The 21,921-nt window shown below is 38.7% G+C and overlaps 2 protein-coding genes across 4 annotated transcripts; both read right to left on the bottom strand.

The window, feature by feature from the left end:
- Positions 1 to 9,702: 9,702 nt before the first annotated feature.
- On the bottom strand, positions 9,703 to 11,687 carry LOC112165808 (50S ribosomal protein L24, chloroplastic). The gene is made up of 4 exons (XM_024302476.2): positions 11,528 to 11,687; positions 10,913 to 10,951; positions 10,186 to 10,416; positions 9,703 to 10,076 (listed from the first exon to the last, which is right to left on the bottom strand). Exons 1-4 carry the CDS (start codon positions 11,636 to 11,638, stop codon positions 9,891 to 9,893), a joined length of 567 nt encoding a protein of 188 aa, XP_024158244.1. The 5' UTR covers positions 11,639 to 11,687; the 3' UTR covers positions 9,703 to 9,890.
- Positions 11,688 to 12,252: 565 nt separating this feature from the next.
- Positions 12,253 to 16,981, bottom strand: LOC112167438 (calcium/calmodulin-regulated receptor-like kinase 1). 3 transcript variants are annotated; one of them, XM_040507213.1, is made up of 8 exons: positions 16,633 to 16,981; positions 15,472 to 16,107; positions 14,628 to 14,781; positions 14,167 to 14,293; positions 13,795 to 13,880; positions 13,617 to 13,688; positions 13,242 to 13,442; positions 12,253 to 12,846 (listed from the first exon to the last, which is right to left on the bottom strand). In XM_040507213.1, exons 2-8 carry the CDS (start codon positions 15,786 to 15,788, stop codon positions 12,511 to 12,513), a joined length of 1,293 nt encoding a protein of 430 aa, XP_040363147.1. In that variant the 5' UTR covers positions 15,789 to 16,107; positions 16,633 to 16,981; the 3' UTR covers positions 12,253 to 12,510. The 3 variants fall into 3 exon arrangements, with proteins under 3 accessions (XP_040363147.1, XP_024160231.1, XP_024160230.1); XM_024304463.2 differs by having other exon boundaries at positions 15,472 to 15,843; positions 16,766 to 16,981; XM_024304462.2 differs by having other exon boundaries at positions 15,472 to 15,843; positions 16,633 to 16,980.
- Between the last annotated feature and the right edge of the window lie 4,940 nt (positions 16,982 to 21,921).

The raw sequence follows: 21,921 nt of genomic DNA, 5'->3' as shown, positions 1-21,921 counted from the left end.
AAATATAAGAACTTCCACACACACACACACACACACATATATATATATAAACACACACACACACACACACACATATATATATATATATATATATATATATAAACACACACACACAAATATAAATCTATATGTATATATATATATAAAATATTTTACGGGCTTTTACCGGCCGGGCCGGGCCAGGTTTTTGCTGGCTTTTGGCGGGTCGGCCCACTACCCACTGAGGCGGGCTTTTGCGGGCTTTTTAACGGGCCGGGCCGGGCCTGCGGGCCTCCATCGGCCCACTTGATCCGCAAGCTTTTTGATGAGGCCTAGGTTGTTCTTCTTAGAACCAAAGATGAAGTCTTTCCAGCTTTTCAAACTTTTCGTACTCTTGTTCAAACACAATACAATAGCACCATTAGAGTCCTACATTATGACAATGAGGGAAAATATGTTAATCATGTTTTCCAAGAGTTTTTCCAAACACATTGGATTGTTCACCAAACTACATGCCCACAAACACCATAACAAAATGAAGTATCCGAAAGAAAAAACCGTCATTTAGTTGATATGGCTCATGCCCTTCTTTTTAGTACTCATATGCCTAAGTATTTTTGGGGCGATGTTGTACAAGCTTCCTCCCATCTCATCAATTGTCTTTCATCTAGTGTCCTTCAGGGAAAAATTTGATTTGAGGTTCTAGCATCTCATGTCTCCGTGCCATCATTTCATAATCTTCCTGCCCGTGCTTTTGGTTGTATTGCTTTTGTCCATGTTCCTAAAATCAAAGGTCTAATTGGATGCTCGAGCGATTAAGTGTGTGTTTGTTGGTCATGGATATCAAAAAGGGTACAAATGCTACCATCCACCTACCAGAAAGTACTATTTCACTATGGATGTTACTTTCTTTAAGGACATGAGTTATTTTTCCTCCTCTGATACTGCTCTTAAAGGGGAGAATTCATATTTTGAAGAGCTGTATCATGGTGAGGGGGAAGAATTCGAAGGGGGTGAAGAAGTAACGCAGGCAGGAGATATTTCAGCGGGTCCAGTTGAGATTCTTAATCCGTCAAATCCGTCAAAAACCATTGTTAATACAAATAAAATAAATACTAAAGAGGCAAACAACAATACAGCCCGGATGTGAAGACTGCAAAAGTATACCAAGTCAAATCTGATATGCATGCCCCCTTTATCTAGTTTTTTAATTTTTTTATCTATCTCTACATTTTCTGATAGTTTTTTTTTTTTCGACAAAGACATTTTCTAATAGTTGTGTATACATTTTCTCCACAGAGAACAGGTATGCTATTTTAATTAAGCACTTCATGAAGAGTAACCCCAGCTGACTAAGCAATGTAAACAATTTCCAATGACCTAGTCTCATAGGGGTCATCATTTGGCCCTTTGTCCCTAAGCCCGCCCGGCCCATAGGGCCGAAGCCCTACCCGGCCCTTGCATTAGGGCGGGCCGGCCCGACCCTTTCTCAAATATGGTAGGGTAAGGGCCATGCAATTGAAACCCGGCCCGGTCCTTTGGCCCTACCCGTTTGAGCCCGTTAGGGCCAAGCCTGGCCCGGCCCTCTAGGCCGGCCCGTTTAAGCCCTAATATTTTCTATTTTTTCTATTTTAAAAATAAATTTCTCTTTTTTTCTATAGCATACAACTTATCTCTTTTTTGGTAATTGATTTCCTAAGCTTTATTTTCTTTAATTCTTATTTCCTTTGTTAAATAAAAATTAATTTAGAGATTTAGAGAGATAGTTAATTAAATATAACCTCATTAACTAATATTTATAAATGTTATAACTTATAAGTTAATCTCAATATATATATATATATATAATTATATATATATTAAATATGATCAACAAAAAACAATGAGTCTTATATTACCTATATTGTTAAAGGAAAAACATATTGTGTGCCTTCGTCAAAGCAACTGACGGAGATGGAATCAAGGAATCAGTAATTACCATCAATCAGTGCAATTACGGATCAATCAGCATTTAGTATCATTAATGTAATCGATATTTCTGTTGTAATTCGATCCCTATATAAAGGGACTATGAAATAAAATGAGTAAACCAATTCTAATTGTCATTTTACTTTAACACGTTATCAGCACGCTCAGAGCAAATAGCCAAGAGAAAAAATCCTAATTTTCTAGTTTTCTTTCTATCGAAAAAAAAAAAACCCTAGAAGAAAAAAATATTTTCTTCTTTTTCTACCGCCACCAACAACCGATTGAAAAAAAAAAAATCGTCCATATCGGGGACAGCCAGCCCACATCACCGGCATCCATCTCGATCCGGTGGCCTTCCCCCTCGATCCCAGCTCTCTAGGCCAAGTGCTGCAGCCTCCAGCCACCGTGGTCCTTGCAGCAGCAACCCCCTCACAGCAGGCCTCATCCTCCCTGCCACGAAGCCCCAGCGCCCTGTGCTACTGCCTGCACATCAGCCAGCAGCAGCCCCGACACCTATCTTCCACCGGCGCAGTCCTTCATCGGCAAAGCCCTGCCCAGCCTCCAGCCCACCTGCTGCGCAGATCCAGCACCGATGCTGCACCTCCGACGCCTAGCTCCGACGCGCCCAACCAATCCACGTCGCCGGTGATCCGTCTCCAGCACTGATCCGACCTCGGCGCAGCCCACAACCTGCAAGCCTCATCCCTGCGCCCTCTAGCAGACCTGAACGCATCTCCGCCCAGCTTTCACCGCCTGCATCACCGACCGCAGCCCAGTTCCCAGCGTCGCAGCCCAGATTCCGGCATCGCTCCACCTCCTGAGCGTTGCTCCCAGCCCACTGCCCTGCCTGCGAACACAGCCCCATGCAGCCCACTCGTGCCCCGACCAGCAGGTTTTCTTGGCGATCAAACCTGCACCAGACCAGATTGAGGAAAAAGACGCGAAAAAAAGAAGACGGAGAAAGAAGGAGGGAGGAAAGAAGACGCGAAAAAAAAACACAGAGAAAAGAAAGAAGAAAGAAGAAGAAGAAAAAACAGGAAAAAAAAAAAAAAAAAAAGGGTGACTGGGACAAAGTAAAGACCCCACCCAAATTATTAAAAAAAAAAAAAAAAAAAACAGAAAAAAGAGAAGGGACGAATAAAAAAAAAAAAAACTCCGGCCCACTATTGAAACAAAAGGAAGCGGCCCAGTTTTTTTTCTCAAGCCAAAAACAACGCTACGCACGCCTGCATCAACACGCGCGTGCACTAGAATCGTTTTGTTTTCTCGAAATCAAGTATGTTTTCTTTATTTTTATTTTACTATTTTAACCAAGCATGTGAATTTTATTTTTTGTTTTCTATTTTTCAGCATGCTTTATACTTTATTGTTTATGCTTTTATTTTGTTATTACGCATGTTTAGTTAGATAATTTTGATCATTTTAAGCATGCCTTATTATTTATGTTTTATATGATTATATTTAAGCATGATTTATAATTATGTTTAAGCATGCTTTATATTTTATTGCTTATGTTTTTATTATGAAATTTTGAGCATGTTTTTATTTTATTTATGCTTATATAAATTATGTCTACGCATGCTTTGTATTATGCTATTGTTTACATTTTATTTTATGCATTATATAATTTGCTATGATTATGTGTAGTATATAATTTGTTGTATATTTATGAAATTTGAGCATGCCATGTACTTTATTTCTTATATATGCTATGTTTAAATGTGCTATGCTTATTTTTAGAATGCAATATACAAAAATTGCGTTTTGCCATGATAATGAAAATTCATGCACATTATACACACAAACTTACTGTGATAAAGTATTTTCACATAGCATCGAAAAAAAATGTGACCATTACGAATCTTGGTCTTGAAATCTAATTCATATTTTTGGAAAATAATTCACGTGGATGCCTTTATGACTGCTTAATTTATATCTTCCCTCTTGTTTATGTAGATGACTGATCCAACTCGACCTGAACTTGACATTTTGGACTCAGAAGGACTTGAGTACCACCGTTGGGTTTCCGATGTAGAAACTGCTTTTGTGGCAAAAGACTACACTGCCACCATCCAAACTCCCACTGACCCCAAAGACGATGGACCGTCTAATAAGGTGAAAGCAAATGCCTTAATGTTTCTGAGGCGACATATTGATCCTAGCTTACGCTGTGAATACCTTCAGTTAAAGACACCCAAAGAACTGTGGGATGCCCTTAAGGGACGTTTTGGGAACATTCATGACACCTTACTCCCAGAACTGACAGTTCAGTGGAATTAAATCCGCTTGCTTGACACAAAAAGGTCAATGACTTCAACAAGGACATGTTGCGCCTAAAGGCACGTCTAAATTTCTGTGGAAAGGAACTCACAGAAGATGATATGATCCAGAAGACTCTTTCCACTTTCCTACTTCAGCAATTATACTAGCGAACCAGTATAGGCTGGAGTATGATAACAAAAGAATCACAATTTTCAATAAGCTGATCAACCTACTGCAAGTGGCTGAGAAGCATAATGAGGTTCTTTTGAACAACAATGCCAGGCCTGTTGGGACAAAGAAAATTCCTGAGGCTAATTATGGCAAAGTGAAAGGTGGAAAGAACCCCAATGCAAAGGGGGTTAGACGTGCTGATCCCTACCCACTTGGCAACAATGCACCACTTGGCAAGGGACATGGGGGTCGTGATATGGGCCGTGGAGGCCCTCCCAATGTATGGCGCATAGATGGTGGTGCTGGCCCTAGTGGTCATGGAAACAAGGTGCAAAGGGCACCTAAGAACCCTTTAGTCAAACATAATAGAGTTGGCAATGAACCATGCTATAGGTGTGGAGTCATTGGGCATTGGTACAAGAACTGCCAAGCAAGCAACAAAGTAGCAGCCAATTACAAGAGGTATAGGGAGTCTAAAGAATAAGAGGCTCACTATATGGAAGAAGGAGGTCATGACCCAGACGTCAACCTCACAATTGCAGACTTTAATGGCAACAAGGAACTTGCTCAGTCAACCGATGCCCCAGATTTTGACTGATCTGCTTTATTTACTTTATTTTCCAAAAACAGTTGTGAAGGCATAATGCCTCATTTTTAATTAGACTATTACTTGGTCTTAAAGTTTATTTCAATAATGGTTTGATGAATTAGAACAAGACCTTGATTTGATTATCGTTGGCTCATTAATAAATTTTGAATTTTGTTCTCAAGCACTGAATTTATTCAAATTTATTTACTACACATATTTACATGGTTCGAAATTGCAATATAAAGATGTAAAGCAATACATCTAGAGAAAAAATTATTATTAGAATGAAAAGATTATCATTCTACTAAAATAGAAATACTCTAAAGAATATGAGATATATTTAAAGTCAAAGACGCTCTGTATGCACCAAGTGCTAATCGAACCTTGTTAAGTTTCAAAGATATTCGTGCCAACGGTTATCATGTAAAAACACACTGTGAGAATGGAACTGAATACATTTATATTACCTCTAATGAATGTGGAAGGAAACACATTTTAGAGAAACTTATGAGTCAATCTAGTGGACTGTACCTCACTACGATTCGGATCATTGAATCCTATACTGTCACCAACAGTGAAATGTGGGACACTGACTCATACAGGCTTTGGCATGACAGCCTAGGGCACCCCGGTCGTGACATGATGATCCGTATTTTAACGAACTCATATGAACATCCCTTCTTTCGAGTGAAAAATAAAATGGGGACAAAAATCCTTCACATTGCACGGTGTCGGTTCTAGTACTGCTCAAATGCAGTCATTGCCTTCTGAAGTACCAGAAGCACTACCACTCTCCCAGTATGCCTCATTGACTATTTCAAAGGCACTTCACTCGTTTTTGCAAAGCCTGCTCTTTAGCAAAAAAAGGATCGAGACCTTCCTATGCTAAAGATATAAAATAAAACATTCCATTCTTACAAAGGATACAAGGAGATATCTGTGGACCTATCCATCCAGAATGAGGACCATTTTAAGTACTTTATGGTTCTGGTGGATAGTTCGACACACTGGTCACATGTCGCTTTATTGTCCACAAGAAATGCTGCAAAACTCCTAGCACAGATTATACGTTTAAGGGCTCACCACCCTGATAACCCTATCAAGTCTATATGGCTTGATAACGCTGGAGAGTTTACATCAAAAGCATTTGATTTGATGAATATTGCATGCCTATTGGGATCGATGTAGAGCATCCTGTACCCCATGTGCATACACAAAACGGTCTTGCAGAAGCCACCATCAAAAGGCTACAGATGGTGGCTAGGGCATTGGTTATGCGCACCAACCTGCATATATCTACTTGGGGTTATGCAATATTGCACGCAGCTTTACTTATTCGTTTCAGACCCACAGCTAGCCAACCATTTTCTGCATACCAGTTGGTAACTGGATATGAGCCTGACATTTCACACTTACGCATATTTGGTTGAGCAGTATATGTGCCTATTGCGCCCCCACAGGGCATCAAAATGGGTCTTCAGAGACGATTAAGTATTTATGTTGGATACGAATCCCCAACAACTATCCGCTATTTGGAACCCTTGACAGGCGATCTCTTTACCGCTAGATTTACGGATTGTCACTTTGATGAGACAGTCTTCCCGTCGTTAGGGGGAGATAGGAAAAAGGATTTTCCAAGGGAACGGCAGGAATTGTTGTGGTTTATCCCCACTCTGTCTCATTTTGATCCCCGCACTCCACAAAGTGAAAGTGAAGTGAAAAGAATAATCGATATTCAGAACGTAGCAGATTCGATGCCTGATGCGTTTACTAATATCGCAAAAGTGATGAGATCACATATACCAGCTGCAAATGTGCCTACAAGGTTAGAAGTCCCCAACAAGGGCACGGTGCTGGAGATAGAGGCACTGCAACCGCACTTAGTGGAGGTGTGGTTGAGGCCGTGGCTCCCCAAGGAAGAGGGGGAGGCCACTTGGTTCGATTGACACTCACCCAAGGAAGAAGAGGGCGAGTAAGGCACAAACCAATCATCAATGTATAGAATCCCTCTCATGAGATTGTCTCTAATTATAGTTATGTCCATGAATCAATACTGGAGGACGCTCCGATGTTTAAAATGATTCCAGAGAACAAAGAAATCTCAGAGGATTATGAGAGTGCGTATGAGTTGATAGAAAGATCTTCCATACACATTGATGATATATACTGTTGCTCAAGGAATCATAGAACACAATGATATCGAACCACGCTCTGTTGCAAAATGTCAAAAAAGATCAGATTGGCCTAAATGGAAAGAAGCAATCCAGGCAGAATTAGATTCTCGGACAAAGAGACAGGTATTTGGTCCGGTAGTGCTAACCCCACCAAGTGCAAAGCCTGTAAGACATAAATGAGTCTTTGTCAAAAAGCGTAATGAGAAGAATGAAGTCCTGAGGTACAAGGCTCGCCTTATGGCGCAAGGTTTCTCACAACGCCCTGGAATTGACTACGAGGAGACATACTCTCCCGTAATGGACGTTATAACGTTCCGCTACTTAGTTAGCTTAGTAGTTTCCGAAGGACTGGAAATGCAGCTCATGGATGTAGTTACTACATATCTCTATGGGGATCTAGATTCAGAGATATATATATATATATATATATATATATATATGTATATATATATATATATATATATATGAAAGTGCCAGATGGCCTTACATTACCCAGGTCAAGTGACTCTAAACCACGGAGTGCATTTGCAATTAGGTTGAAACGCTCACTTTACGGATTGAAACAATCCGGGCGGATGTGGTATACCCGTCTAAGTGACTACTTGATTGGGAAGGGATATAAGAACGATGAATTATGCCCCTGCATATTCATAAAGAAAACAAGTTCCGGATTTGCAATTATAGCAGTATATGTTGATGATATGAACATAATAAATACTCTTCATGAAATAAGAGAAACCGCAAGCTATTTGAAATCTGAATTTGAGATGAAGGATCTTGGGAAAACTCGATTCTGTCTAGGCCTTGAACTAGAACACCGAGTTTGTGGAATACTAATCCCCTAGTCTGCGTATGTCCAAAAGTTAGGCAATTTAACATGGACAAAGCGCATCCTGCTAGCACTCCCATGATCGGTCAAAGCTTGGATGCAAAGAAAGCTCCATTTCGTCCAAAGGAAGATGACGAAGAGGTGTTGGGAGCTGAAATTCCCTATCTAAGTGCAATAGGCGCATTATTGTACTTAGCCCAATGTACTCGACCAGACATTGAATTCTCAGTGAACTTGTTAGCTAGATTTAGCTCAGCGCCAACGCAGCGTCATTGGAATGGTATCAAGAACATTTTCCGATACCTAAAAGGAACCATTGACTTGGGACTGTTCTTTCCCTATAGAGAGGCAAGAGGAACCGTAGATGGAACAGCAATCTCTAAAGGAAATGTTGATGGCGAAAACGCCACTCACTACACTAAAACGCCAAATGACGTTTTGGTCAATTTTGCTGATGTTGGATACGTGTCTGACCCACATAAAGATCATTCTCAAATTGGTTATGTATTTACCAATGGGAACACGGCGATATCTTGGAGATCAACCAAGCAAACCCTTGTGGCTACCTCCTCGAACCACTCAGAGATCATTGCTCTACATGAGGCGGTTCGTGAGTATGTATGGTTAAGAACTATCATTACACATATTCGAGGGACTAGTGGTTTGAGTTCTACCACTGAAGAGCCTACTTGCATTTATGAAGGCAATGCAGCTTGCATCGAACAGATGAAGCTAGGTTATATTAAGGGTGATAACACAAAACACATATCGCCAAAGTTGTTCTACAATCAGTAACAACAGGCTCTCTTCAAGATTTAAGTGAATCAAGTAAGGTCTGAGGAGAATGTGGCAGATTTGTTCACCAAATCATTGCCCAATGCCACATTTGAGAAACATGTGAAAAACATAGGAATGTGAAGTCTTTCCAAACTTCCTTGATTAATGCAAGTATCAGGGGGAGGTGTAGACGTCAGGGGGAGTCTAATACACACATGTCATCCTCAAATGTAGAAGGTGCGTTGTGCTCTTTTCCTTCGACCAAGGTGTATTTTTTGTCCCACAGGATTTTATTGTTACTTGGCAAGGTTTTTAGTGAGACAACAACTCATGCACCATTTCGTCTTTGACTTGGCACAAGAGGGAGTGTTAAAGGAAAAACATATTGTGTGCCTTCGTCAAAGCAACTGACGGAGATGGAATCAAGGAATCAGTGATTACCATCAATCAGTGCAATTACGGATCAATCAGCATTTAGTATCATTAATGTAATCGATATTTCCGTTGTAATTCTATCCCTATATAAAGGGACTATGAAATGAAATGAGTAGACCAATTCCAATTGTCATTTTACTTTAACATATATGACCATGGAGCCACATTTTAAGGAAAAAAGAATAATGTATTTCTTTTTGTTAAACAAATTAAAGCCCTTTTAGGCCCATTTCGGCCCTATTTGGCCCTATTTGGAAGGCCGGCCCGACCCGGCCCTTTTAGCCCTAGTGACTCGGGCTTTTCGGGCGGGTAAGAGTGGCATATTTAAGCCTCGGCCCTACCCTACCCCGCCTTAAATTTTGTTGACTTTGACTAGGCCCGGCCCTACCCTAAGCCCTAAAATTTAGGATAGGGCCGGCCCTGGCCCGGCCCATGATGACCCCTATAGTCTCACATGCCCCAGTATCCAATCCATTCAAGATGCATTACTCAAACAAGGATTTAAATTTACTTGCACATTTTGGAGGAAGATCAACATTCCATTTTGACAACCAACCAATACAAATAAACAAAATTACATTGGGGTACTTTTGTTTCTGTTGCATGTGCCTCAGTCAAATACAAACAGCAAATTGATATTAATACATCTCAAGTGTCTTAACTACATCAATGGTGACTCAAGAATTGGATCCTTACGCAGATACAGCTACTTCAGTTTTTTTTTTTCTTCTTTCAGCTTCTTCCAGTTCTCTGCATTGTCTATTATCTCACCAGTTTTAATGAGGTAGCGAACTCGTTGTCCATTTTCCAGGATCTTATGACCCACACGACTTGCTACGTTCTTTTCTTTCGAGTAAAGCATCACATTTGAGCTGTGGATAGCTCCTTCTACCTGAAATATGTTACATTAGAATGTTTATTCGTAATTAAATGCAACTGGCACACAAGTAAACAGATGAAAGAGTAAACTGATGGCTATGACTTTAGGAAAGAAAAGGAACCTTAATAATCTGTCCTGGTTCACCCTCTTCTCTGCTCTTCATATGCTTTGTCTTCAAATTTATGTCTTTAACTATCACAGTACTATTGTGCTTAAAGATCTTTGTTATCTCTCCAGTTTTACCCTTTTCATGTCCAGATATGATTTTCACTGTATCTCCAACCTTAACATGCATTTTGTGTAAAATTGGAAGACTGTTTGGCTTGCATTCCTTCCGCTCCCATTGCTTCAACTGTCAGAGAAAGAAAACAATAACCTTTCAGGAAATGAATGTATAGCCTAATAATTCTACATAAGAGCCCATCTAGGAAAATATATTGTCACTAAGAAAAGGATGCTACATAAAATTTGTGTAGACTATTCTTATAACACGATGAAGGTTAAAATTATGTGAACCATGCCATATGTCCATGCAAATCGAAATGAAGTTTTATTTGAATCAAGGTGTCCTTTATATGGCTTTTCCACAAGTGGCGCCTGGAATATCCCATAGTGTGATGAAATACCACAATTATAAAGACAAATTGCACACTTAAAAGTGCTTTCAAAGAGACAAACAAGATAAAGAATTACTTCTAACCTCTTAGAAAGATAGCAATTTCATTACCCTCCTTTAGGTCCAAAATTAACAAACTCGTTTCCTTTGGTTAATACAATCATCATATGCATTCTAAAGAAGAGAGAAAGTCATAACATAAATTAGGCGAAACCATACTCATAATACTAACCTTCACTACAATCAGACAAGGCTTTGATGTTAACTTACCCTGCACAAAGAACAAACAGCAAAACAATTATGAAATTACTCCTCTATCTCCAAAGTAATCAAAGCCACTCAAACTAGAACTGTTTCCCAAACAGTTGTCATATAAACCTAACGTAATACCACAAGAACGAAGCCACTCATCATTAAACTGAAAACCCAAAAGTTCCACTTCAGAGCATTTAACTCATACATTTCAGTACTATATGAATGAAGGGGAGGTAAGTACCATCCAAAGCAGTTCGAAATCGTCCACGGGCAATATTACTTTCTACAGCCTCGCCAATCCAAAGCAATTCAGCAACGTAGAACCAAAACCAAATGAACATTTTGTTTGTGTGAATTGTACAATAACCCATTACAATGTTACCCATCACCTTTTCAAATTTCTAATCCTAAGGCTGATTAAACACAACAATCTTTACAAACATTTGTGCCCAGTCCAATAATTCACAAAGACCCATTTCAAAGTTCCCAAAAAGGAACCAGAACCAAGTTTGAAACTTTCAATCTAAACAAGGAGCTGAGAGTAGCAAAACACAGGAAATTTGAGGATTGAATGAGATAAAAGAAAACGTACCGGAACAGGATAAATAGTGAGGGGTGAGAGGCGTTGGCCCAGGAAGGAGTTAGAGCAGAGAGAAAGGGAGGTCATCGAGCTCTGGAGTGCAGCCATGGCTGCCATTGTCATTGCTTCACTGAATTTGGCTGTCACTGATGAATGGATAACACACACACAGAGGAAGAGAGCACAACATAGGCCACTCGGGGCATTTTAGTAATTCTATTGACTGCTGGCACCCCATAAAAACAAAACGACGACGTTGCTAATCATCCCAAATATATATATATATATATATATATATTTTTTTTTTTTTTTTTTTTTTTTTTTTTTTGGGGACCGTTTGGAATTTCAAATTATATATGACCCAAGCTCGTTAATCGAGTGTTCATGTTTTATGGGTCGAATTGAGTGTTCGTTCATTCCAGACGAAATTTTGATTGTCATTCTTGCTCCATATGAACATTGTTTACATTATTCATAATGGACGGAGGTGTCGATAAGTTATAGACTTGGCGATATTTTTTTTGATATTATTTAGATGATGTCTCAAGTTTAAAATCTTTCTCAAAAAAAAAAAACAGATTTAGGTAAATTCATCAGGTAATGTGAGTCAATTGGAAGGTGATGGCCAATTGGGAGATCACCTAAAGGACAAAAGCATTGCTGCATATTCCCATTGAGTCATTGACAAAATCATGTGCTGGTGCAAATAGTGGAGAATAAGTGGAAAGGAAGGTAAATTTTCCTACATTTCAATTGCTCCAAGCATGGTATATAAATCTGGAATCTGTCCTTTGAGCAAACAGGGGAAAACGGAAAAAGAAAAAAGAAAAAAAAAGCTGTGTACAAAGAAGGCTGAACTAAATCCTATGTCACTTGAGCAGACATCAGAATTACACTATCTGCTGTTTCAATCCCATTAAAGACTGCACATATATCAAAAGGCAAAGCCAACAATACAAGAACCAGAATGAATGAACAAATGCAAAAACTAAAGCCTATAAATCATATGTATCGGCTGTGCTGTCCATAGACTCATCTCTTTGGTGTTCAGCCATTTGAATTTTGGTTTCTGGTTGGTTCACGTCAATCATAACTTCCCCTGCTGTGGATGACAATGATTTCGCATGGTGCTTTCTATTGTGCCTCACTTTCAGCATTCGTGATAGCACTTGTACAATGTCTCTCATGGAAGACCGCTTTTTTGGGGAGCGGCTGACACATTTATATGCAAGAGCTGCCACTTCGTTGAGCTCTTGCACATCAAAGTTCCCATTAAGACGGGAATCCACAATTTCCTCCCACCCAAATTTCCCCTCCGTATTCATTGCCGCCTATTATTCATATAGACAATTCATTAGACATACAAGTAAATAGCACTTGCTGGATCTATAAGTGGGATTCTGCAAGATGAATGAATGGTTTTGTCTTCCTTTATGAAGACTAAACACTAGCACCTATTTTCTTCATATCTATATACCGCTAAAGAAGAAAGCAAGTGCAATCACACCTTCTATGCATTTTTCATGCATTCTAATGTACTATCACTATAGCAAACAAGTAAGAAAACAACTTAAAAATACACTTTTAAAACTGTTATGTTCCTGGGTTATCAATATTGCAACCTCCATGAAAAGTGTAATAGGGTCAAATTACGTCGCCTTAAGTTTCTGTTTTGTGTACAGAGCGAGAGAGAGAGAGAGAGAGAGAGAGAGAGAGAGAGTCTTACAAGCTCCACATATTCCATCAGACCCTGTTGAGGATTTCTTCCAGCTATGAGTTCAAACAGCAGAACTCCAAAGCTGTAAACATCACTTTTCTTGGTGAAATTTCTAGTAGAGATATACTCGGGATCTAGATAGCCAAAGGTTCCCCTAATAGCTGCATGTTTGTCCACCATCTCTTCTCTTGAAAGTCCAAAATCAGCTACCTGAATGATCCAGCAAGACCCATTATTCATCTATTAAACAAATATGTAATCCAAAATGCAAGTATTTCTTCCATATTTGGAAACGAAGTAAATTAAATACTCCCCTTCACACAGAGTGAAATTCTGGTAGAAAGTTCTCGTGGAAAATGAAAAAAATTAGCAAAAGGGTCATACCCTGGCTCTCATGGATTCATCCAACAGGATATTGTTGGATTTGATATCCCGGTGTATTACAGGAGGAACTGCCTGAAGTGAAAATTATAAATCAATAAATAAATACCTTGATCATAAAAGAACATGCATGTACTGGCACAAACAAAGTTCCCTGTTTAGTCTGGTACTATTTACTTACTCCATCATGAAGATACTCCAAGCCCCTTGCAACATCTAAAGCTACATGAACCCTCAAATCCCAGCTCAATGGGTCATTCTTTTCATCTGCAAGAAGAACAGCATGTTAATTTCAATTAAATATATTATATATGGGCTCATGGAATCAACATTTGATGAATTCTAATCTTGAGCTTTCTATTTCTAGATTAGCTTAGTGCAAAGCAAGGTTACAAGAATACACACAAGGTTGGCACTTCACAGCACTCATTATTATGAATGGAATTGGAATAAAGTTATGTAATAACGACTACAAATAAAACAAACACTACTCGAGTATTAAGTCTAAAATATTCCATTAAAGTAAACAATGTGAATTTCAAAGCTAACTTACCATACAAATGAGAGGCCAAACTCCCTTTACTCATGTAGACATAAATAAGCATATGTTGGCCTTTTTCTGCACAGTATCCAATTAAGTTCACGAGGTTCCTGTGATGCAATCTTCCCAATAACTTAACCTGAAGGTAGAAGAAGTGAAGGACTGTTACTGACATAAAAAAAAAAGTTTGAAATACTTATTATACTAAAAAAGAAGATATATAATAATATAATATAACACATATGAGTAACAAGACATCTCAATGATGCCATTTGAAAAAGAAAATGAGTATATAATTCAAAAAGAAAGAAGTCAATGATCAAGTGTTTTTGGATTTGATAACTTCTGGCAAAATTTAGCCTATTCATAGTTGCTAACAAGTTATCTTCCCATACAACTGCACAGATTTCCAATAGATTTATGATTAATCGCCAACTCTTGCAGGGATCCTAAAAATACTTTACAATCACTACCTCTGTCTGAAACTCTTTCTCCCCTTGCTTAGAATCAGTTGCAAGCACTTTAACGGCAACAGTCTCACCCGTTAACATCTGAGCTTTGTACACAGGACCAAATGCACCTTGCCCTATCAATGTTGTAAAATTATAGGTTGCTTTCTGCAGATCCCTGTATGGAACACATTACAAAAAAAAAATTAACAAACCAAATGGAAAAGGAGTGAGCTCTAGGATTCGGTATGCAAAATTAAGTTGTTTAAAAATGAAAAGTCATTGTAAATTTTATTAACAAATAAACAGAAAAGGAGTAATAGGCAGTTAAGAGTTGGGAAGGAAGTAATTGAGCATTTCATAATGATGCATACATGTATGCATTAGGTATCTGACATGATAGCTGAAGCAAAATAAGTAATTTCTAGGCATTTCAAGCTTCTTGATTTTCTATTATGCCATTCAATAAATTGTGTATCAGATGATGCATTTTATGAAACTCAAGACTGTCATATGAATGGTTATTGGAGGTTAGATTGATCGTCTAACATTTATATGTTGACTACAATTATTCCAGTTAGTTTCTCCATCAAAAGTATGCATGCATGCTCAGAATTGAGCCATTGTCAGCATCGGTACCAGATATTTCCATAAACACGACTGATAAGATTCTGTGCAAGACAAGAAAGGTGCCTGCGTCTAAAGCCACCCCATTCTAAGAAAACTTAGCATATATGTAGAAAAAGTTATGAATTAATCATACTGAACATCATCATCACATGTAAGGAGAAATGATATGATAAAAAGATGCATCATCCAAATCAGGAAGGGAAGTCAATGAGAGAAATAGATTTTCTAGAAACATTACTTGTAAGAATACTCGGGTATTCCAGACATTGAGACTACATTACTCCTCTTAAATCCTTCAACAAGCCAGAAGGAACCACCAGTCCGTTCAGATTTGACAGGTGAGTCTGGACCAAGTGTCGAGTCTGACAAAATTGTACAAGAGTCGGCGCCATTAGCACGAATAGGAAGATTTGCTGCCCTTCGAGAACTGCTGTTCCCTATTTGCATACGCTTCCTATGGTACCTAATGCAGAAGAACCCAGAAATTGCCAAAAGCACTCCAATCACTACCCCTATAGAAACCCCAATGATCAGTCCAACTGGCTCGCCTTTCATCTCCTCAATTACAATTTAGTATTCCCTATTCAATTATCCAAGCCATTTAGCAAACCTGCAAATGACCCAACAATCTTAGGAGAGGACGACTCAGTCAAGAAAGGACAATCAAATTCAAGAACTCAAGTCAATATTGAACAATTTGTTGATTTATAGCCATAAAAATAAGTCAAACTTAAAATTACAAACTCCAACGTAGCGTTAAAGGAGAAATGACAACACAAGCACCCATTTCAACATTTTGAACACCAAATTGCCCGGCATCCCATTAATCCACTTTCAAGCTCTAGAACAGTTGGAACTCTAAACATTAAAAGGTCTATGTACAACAATAAGGGAGGAGATAACAGTTGTTATCAACTTTCTTCTGCTCTTATCCAAATAAAAGCTTAATTAATACGGTAAAAAAAATAAAAACTCGGCAACACTAGATTATATGCTGCAGAATTCCATGTTTGATCGAAGCTAGTAAAAGAAAACTACTCGATCTGGTTCCCATTTACCCAAAGAAATCAACCTAAACTGAGATCCCCATACGATCCCCAACGATCCAATAATGCTCTGTTTGGTCTCTTCAGAAAAATAGGAAAAGAAAGCATCCCATGATCAAACACAAAGAGACAGAGTCTCTACTTTTTGTCTCATTTCTTCAACTTTCTTGCTTTCTCAGCACCCAAACCCAGAATCAAGAAAAACCCACAAAAGGGTGACGACCCAGAACCAGAACCAAAACCAAAACAAATGGGCACCCAGAAAAGTAGAACCAAAACCCAGAAGAACAAATCACACCAGAAACAATATAACAAAAGGGCAGAGCTTCACTGACACACTAAACACTACATACCTGTTAACACATTTTGTTCGAGTATGGATGACAACAGTGAAAGAGTTGCGAGGAAGTAAAGTGTGGAAAACCACCAAATGAGAGAGAGAGAGAGAGAGAGAGAGATTGATTCTAAGGGAATAAAGGGATTTACAATTTTCTTGAAGAAAACACAGGAAACAATAAGTTGGTGTCTGGGAAAATAACGAAGCAATCTGGAAATACAGTAAGAATGGTATGTATGTATGCTCTGGTTTTTTGCTTTTTAAATTCCGTGAGTCGCCGCTTGTCATGTATAATGAAAATTCAGACCCGCCTCCCTATATACAATGGCATTTGCTTTCTGGGATTGGACCAATATGCCCAAATTATTGGATGTTGGGAATTTGTGTAAAACTAATAATAATCGTTTACTAAACAAGGTAACTGTTCTGTCATGTTGTGTGATTAGTCTGTCAATCCGACTCGTTATGACACACTTACCACTCTTATCTGTCTACTATTTAAGTGAATGCAAGAATATTAGTATTGTCATATTCTAAAGTATCGTGAGATTTCTGATATATTTGTAAGTTTTTGTTTGATTATAAATTACATTTTGTCGATCCAAACAGTGATGGAGTTGTCTTCGGATATGTCTATGTAGGATCTTTTTTCACTGTGATGTTACAAGTTTGCCGAATTCAAGCTTTTGACTAATTATTATTATTTTATTTTTTTTATGTTTCTCGAAGAGACGTTAGTATAGAGTCCTTCTCTTACAATGAGGTAAAGTACACTCTCGTTGTAAGATGAAGCACTGTACTTACTTAAATTTAGTCTTTAGTTGATTTTAATTACCCTTAAATTAGCTTGATTAGTTGATTGGTTTAGATTAATTTATATAATTGATTTAGTTGATTTGGTCTTGTAAATGCTAGATTCACCTTCAAGGAAGATGATCAATATGATTATCCATTTCTCAAAATTCTTCAAGGGCATTGTTGAATTGAGTATATTAAAAGGATTATTGGGGTAGGATGAATCTTGAATACTTGGTTGGTGCACTTGTTCGTAGGCTATTTATTTCATGGTGACAATTCGGTGTGTACCAGTTTAAAAAATAAAAACACAAACACAATTTTTATTGTCCGATCTAAATTTTGAATGTCATAAAGGGATCCAAGAGTAGCACATAAATTTTCTCATATGATCCTTGACCTTGTCACATTGGGTAGGACTGTAGCAGGTTTTGTATGGTTGCATTTGGTTGCCTAATAAGGGGCTGATGGGACTAGGGACAGAGATCACCTTAATCAGTAGTTTGTAGTTTGTACGTGATTAGGTAAGGCTGTCTTTTATAGAAGTATGTATTTCCTATTGGACTTGAAGATTGAGTTGCTTAAATCAGACTGGGTATGAATCAGTTCAAGTCATCCTCAACCATTATGTCATTGTTCAGGAAACTGGTATGTGTTCTTTGGAGATTGAGTTGCTTAATAGTTAATTCGGACTTGGTATGAATCAGCTCAAGTCCTTCTCAACCATTATGTCATTATATAGAAAATTGGTATATATAATCAAACTTCAAGGTTGAAGGTCATTTGACATGTAAATAATGTACGTGGAACAGATTACATATTAAGAAACTATCACCTGGCTAATGGCCATTTATATATATTGAAGAAAGTCATGGATGAATTTTCTATTGATCGAGAAAAGTGCAGCTTCTCGAAATAATCATGTACATGCTTTGTCAATTTTTATTATGATAGCATAGCAATACTGTAAATTACACAATAATTACTATATATATGCTCTAATATATTTAGCATTTCCAAAGTTACTTTTCTATGAAGAAATTTTTTTTTTTCTTTTAAAGTTTTATTTTCCTATACAGAATATTAGAAGGTAGATTAGCGTATAAACAACAAAGGACTCTCTCTAGCCCTAGCGCCACAGGAGAGGAAAACACCACCAAACAGTTCCCTGTCTGGCGGCGGCCATGGATAGCGCCGGCTTCGCTACGCCGTCACTGGGCTGACTGCCGGACGGGCGCTTCAATGCCCTGGGTTGAGATAGGGAGAGAAGTTGTTCAACTGTGATTTGGCAGGCTGTTTGGATGCAGGTCGACTGGTTTTTCTGGCGTTTATGGTGGTTTTCTATGCAGGGATCGCTCGAGCTAGGGCCAGAGGCAATCTTGAGGCTTGATCTAGCGACGGTACGGCTTGTGAGGCTCGGGTCTGGGCAACAATGCGACTTGCGGGTCTCGGGCTAGGCGCTACATGTCATTGGCTTGGGGACTCAGAGCGGTGCTGGCTTCTGGCGGAGTTCGACGGCGTGGATCGTGGTGAGGCGAGTTTCAGGGCTGGACTCGTAGGCTGCGCTGCACAGGCGACTGCAGGCCTGGTGGAGGGGTGGTCTGGGCCTGGGTCAACCATGTCCAGCTGGGCCTTGAGTTTGGGCCTCTTCTCTTTGGGCTGCCCTAGTGGGCTCTCTAATTTAGGCTAGGGTTTTTGCCCTAGCCCTTTTCTATGTTTTTTAGTTAAGTCTAATTTACAATAATTTCCTTATATTTAGGAAGCTAAGCACCACTATGGTGCACTCTATATATCTCTAGCGCCTCTAGAGTAGTACCAAAGGAGGGTTTTCGCTACCTCTATGTATTTGAATGTATAATGAATATGACTATATGTATGTACCACTTGTGGGTACTACCACTAACTTCTTATCTGTCTATACCCTTAAATGACAGCGAAAGGATATGTAATGGCCTATTCTGGCTTTAGATGAATATACGTTTCTTTAACTCGAAAAATAATTTTTTTTCTTTTTTCTTTTTTTTGTATATCATAAAAATATATTAATATACTGAAATCAGTGATTTGAAATTTAGATAAACTCTCTCTTTATAGTATTAGCTAATTTGAAATTTTATCATAACAAATGTAAGTGCGAGGATCCGTTTCGAATGATGGCTCCTACCCACTTATAGTTTAGTTTTGAGTCTGTAAATCGAGTTCTTAGGAAATTTACCTTCCTAGCAATTGTGGTGATTAGTGCGGCCATAGGTGCAAGTGGAAGATGGTGGGTTTGCCATATTCTAACCATTATTGCAATAGATGGAACGATATAGGGTCTCTTCTCGCTCGCACATCTCATTTAGTTTAGGATTTTAATATGATGAGCTGTCAAAATCACTGCTAGCATGGCAATGAGATCATAGGACATGTACATACTGATGGATATTTCACCACTAAGGTTTGGCAATATCAGCTGGGGCCCGTAGGAGAACCCAGGCACCTCACCATGGGCCGGGTTCGCAACCCACCATGATGGTGCTCATCGGAGGAACCACCTCGGACGCCAAGAGCCCCGGACTTGGCCAACACAGTCCATCTAATTACACCAGAAAGCTGATATGACTGCAAAGGGGACAAGCCGCGTCCCACATCGACGAAATGGGAAACTCCTATAAAAGACCAACACAACTACCTTTTTGAAGGTAATAACTCCTTTCCTGACACTATTACTAAATTCATTTATATATTAGTATCTCACTCTAGCATCGGAGAGGCATAAACCGTCCAGTACGGTTTATTCCTCTAACGGTGTGTTACTGGTACAGGATTAAGGAGTTGGATCAGTACCTCGAGCGGTATAGCATTCTGTGTGAGGTACCCGGAGAAAGCCACCAGAAACAGGACATTCTTCATTTTATGCTTATTTCAATCATTATTAATCCTTCTCTATCTTTCATTTTTTATTTTTTTTATCCTATTGTCTTATGATAACTAGAAAGTCAACTTTTAACTAGACTTAAATGTATTTTTTCTACAATGATCGACGAGGTCTAAAATTCAGGTTCTCTTTATTTCAAGATAAAGTAATTATATATATACACACACACACACACAGAGAGACCCGTTTTAAGGCGGACGTCCTCACTGTCACAAAAGTGTGGACGTCCATGCTTTTGCAGAGATCAAGCGCCGACGACGGAGCGGCTCTTGCAGGATGGAAGCAAGGGGCATTCCGGACGGCTTCACCTTGAAGATGAAGGCCAAGGAGATCGATCGAGGTCGAAGGTTTTGGGCAGCGACCTCACCTAAAACTTCAAGCCTGATCAAGGTCGATTGCAAACTGGTATCCGGCGAGTCCACTGGCAAGAAAAAGCTCAAGATCGACGTCTGGCGTCCGACAAGAGTCGTGCCGCCATCGGTGCCTAATTGCGGCAAAAGTATGGATGTCTACACTTTTGCAGCACTGCAGACGTCCGCTTCTAATCCTCTCTCTCTCTCTCTCTCTCTCTCTCTCTCTCTCTCTCTCTCTCTCTCTCTCTCTCTCTCTCTCTCTCTCTCTCTCTCTCTCTCTCTCTCTCTCTCTCTCTCTCTCTCTCTCTATATATATATATATATATATATAAGTCCGGATCAAATGGTTATGCTTTACGGTTTTTTGATCGACGACTCTTACTCCTGTTGAGCTTAATTTGATGCTTATTATGGAGTGCAATTCCTTAATAGATATACTTTTAAATGAATGAAATTTAATTTGCTCATTTCCTTTAAGTCTGCCATGATCATCGAAACTGCATTTCGAGTAATAGGAATTCGGATTATATGCTACCAATTTATCATATACTAATGAAGGTAACGGATGCAGTAGAGTAATTACTATTCTCAGCTGTTGCTATATAACTTATGTGTATACTGTATAGTGTATTAGAAAATAGAATATGAAGTGGTGGTTGTTGTTTAGACGTTAATGGGTATGAAAAATTGATATTGGTAGTGAGCAACTGTCAACACTATATCCACCTAATGCAATAAGAAAAAGAATAAATGACGAATAGACAAAGCAAGAAAATTTAAGATATGAACAGGTGAAACCCCACAAGTAACCTCATTGAAAATGACATTAGATTAATGTTTAGATTTAGGTTCGAGTCACCTACAAATATCTAGAGTGATAATATTGTTCTAGTTAGACCGTTCTAGTTAGTCTTCATGATCAAGTTCATGCATAGCTATCTTTACCAAGATACGTAAAATACAGTAATGTTCATACAGTCACTGGTGATCAAAAATTTTATGGCTGCTCACCCTTGAGTTTAATATTAAAGTTTGAGTTTTAGTCACTAACTATTGGATTTAATAATAAAAGTTGAGATTAAAGAATAATTTTTAAGTGTTTTAATTTGGTTTTAGTTTTGTTTGGTTTGTGTTTTTCTGTTTTCTGCAGTGTCAATAAGTCCCTACTCGTTAGGGTTAGTGTCATGGATTCTGACAGATGGTTTGAGTTGGATGGTTGGTTTAGGGTTAATAGGAT

This window comes from Rosa chinensis, chromosome 5 (genome assembly GCF_002994745.2).
Source record: "Rosa chinensis cultivar Old Blush chromosome 5, RchiOBHm-V2, whole genome shotgun sequence".
NCBI lineage: Eukaryota > Viridiplantae > Streptophyta > Magnoliopsida > Rosales > Rosaceae > Rosa > Rosa chinensis.
Note: the sequence above shows the minus strand (reverse complement) of the source record. Positions and strands in the feature narration are given on the sequence as shown.